Raw genomic sequence first — 965 nt, 5'->3', positions numbered from 1 at the left:
GAAGCATTTTTTGTATATTTTAGACCTAAAGCGCTTAATTTCATAGGTGTTTTGAGAAAAAGATGATATACTGTATTTTCACATATTAAACAAAATAATGCAATCTTTGCTGTACAGATCTCGTATGCAGAGCAGCCTTTACAAGATCCCACCCGAGCCCTGGGGAACTATGGGCTGAAGGATGGAGATGTGGTAGTGTTACGACAAGCAGAGAGGTTACTAGGGCCACAACCCACAGTTCCTGGTAAACCAGCATAACTTGATCTATTTTAAAATGGACTAACATGAGCTTATCATGTCCTTAATCATAACAAATCTTAATGTCATAGGTCTGCCTCGCATCGATTTCAGTTCCATTGCGGTTCCTGGGACCTCCTCAGGCCAAAACAGACAGCACCAAGCCCAGCGTCCCAGTGCCACCCAGTCACGGCCGCCCCCTGCTACCACCACACCAGGCTCAGCCCTTTCTCCTCAGGGATTGGATAACCCCGCCTTGCTACGTGACATGTTGCTGGCAAATCCACATGAGCTGTCATTGCTTAAGGAGCGAAACCCTCCCCTTGCTGAGGCTCTACTGAGTGGAGACCTTGGTAAATGAAGATGATGGTGCTTAAATGCATCTATATGGAAGATTGAATGTTTTGTGACAGAATCATTTTGATTCCTTTTTCAGAGCGCTTCACCAAGGTGCTGTTGGAGCAGCAGCAGGACCGAGCCCGAAGAGAGCAGGAGAGAATCAAACTGCTGACTGCAGATCCTTTTGACTTGGAAGCTCAGGCCAAAATTGAGGAAGAAATCAGGTAACAAATAAGGGGTGAGATTATATGCACAGCAAAAACATTGTCTGTGGCACAGGGATCGTAAAAACAAAAGAAAAGCACTGAATCCGTGACATTTTTTTATTTTAAATTTCCAGACAACACAACATTGAGGAGAATATGACCATTGCTATGGAAGAAGCACCT

At 44.5% G+C, this 965-nt stretch overlaps 1 protein-coding gene across 1 annotated transcript; it reads left to right on the top strand.

Annotated features, from left to right (window-relative positions):
* Positions 1–117: 117 nt before the first annotated feature.
* On the top strand, positions 118–959 carry LOC107580899 (protein DDI1 homolog 2-like; the record flags this gene model as incomplete). Its single annotated transcript, XM_016266512.1, has 4 exons — positions 118–244; positions 330–590; positions 674–800; positions 917–959. Coding segments are annotated over 4 exons (558 nt in total), but the record flags the coding sequence as incomplete, so codon positions are not given.
* Positions 960–965: the final 6 nt, after the last annotated feature.

This window comes from Sinocyclocheilus grahami, unplaced genomic scaffold, assembly GCF_001515645.1.
Source record: "Sinocyclocheilus grahami isolate Dianchi unplaced genomic scaffold, SAMN03320097.WGS_v1.1 scaffold50328.1, whole genome shotgun sequence".
Classification (NCBI taxonomy): Eukaryota; Metazoa; Chordata; class Actinopteri; order Cypriniformes; family Cyprinidae; genus Sinocyclocheilus; species Sinocyclocheilus grahami.
This window is presented reverse-complemented; position numbering and strand designations above follow the sequence as displayed.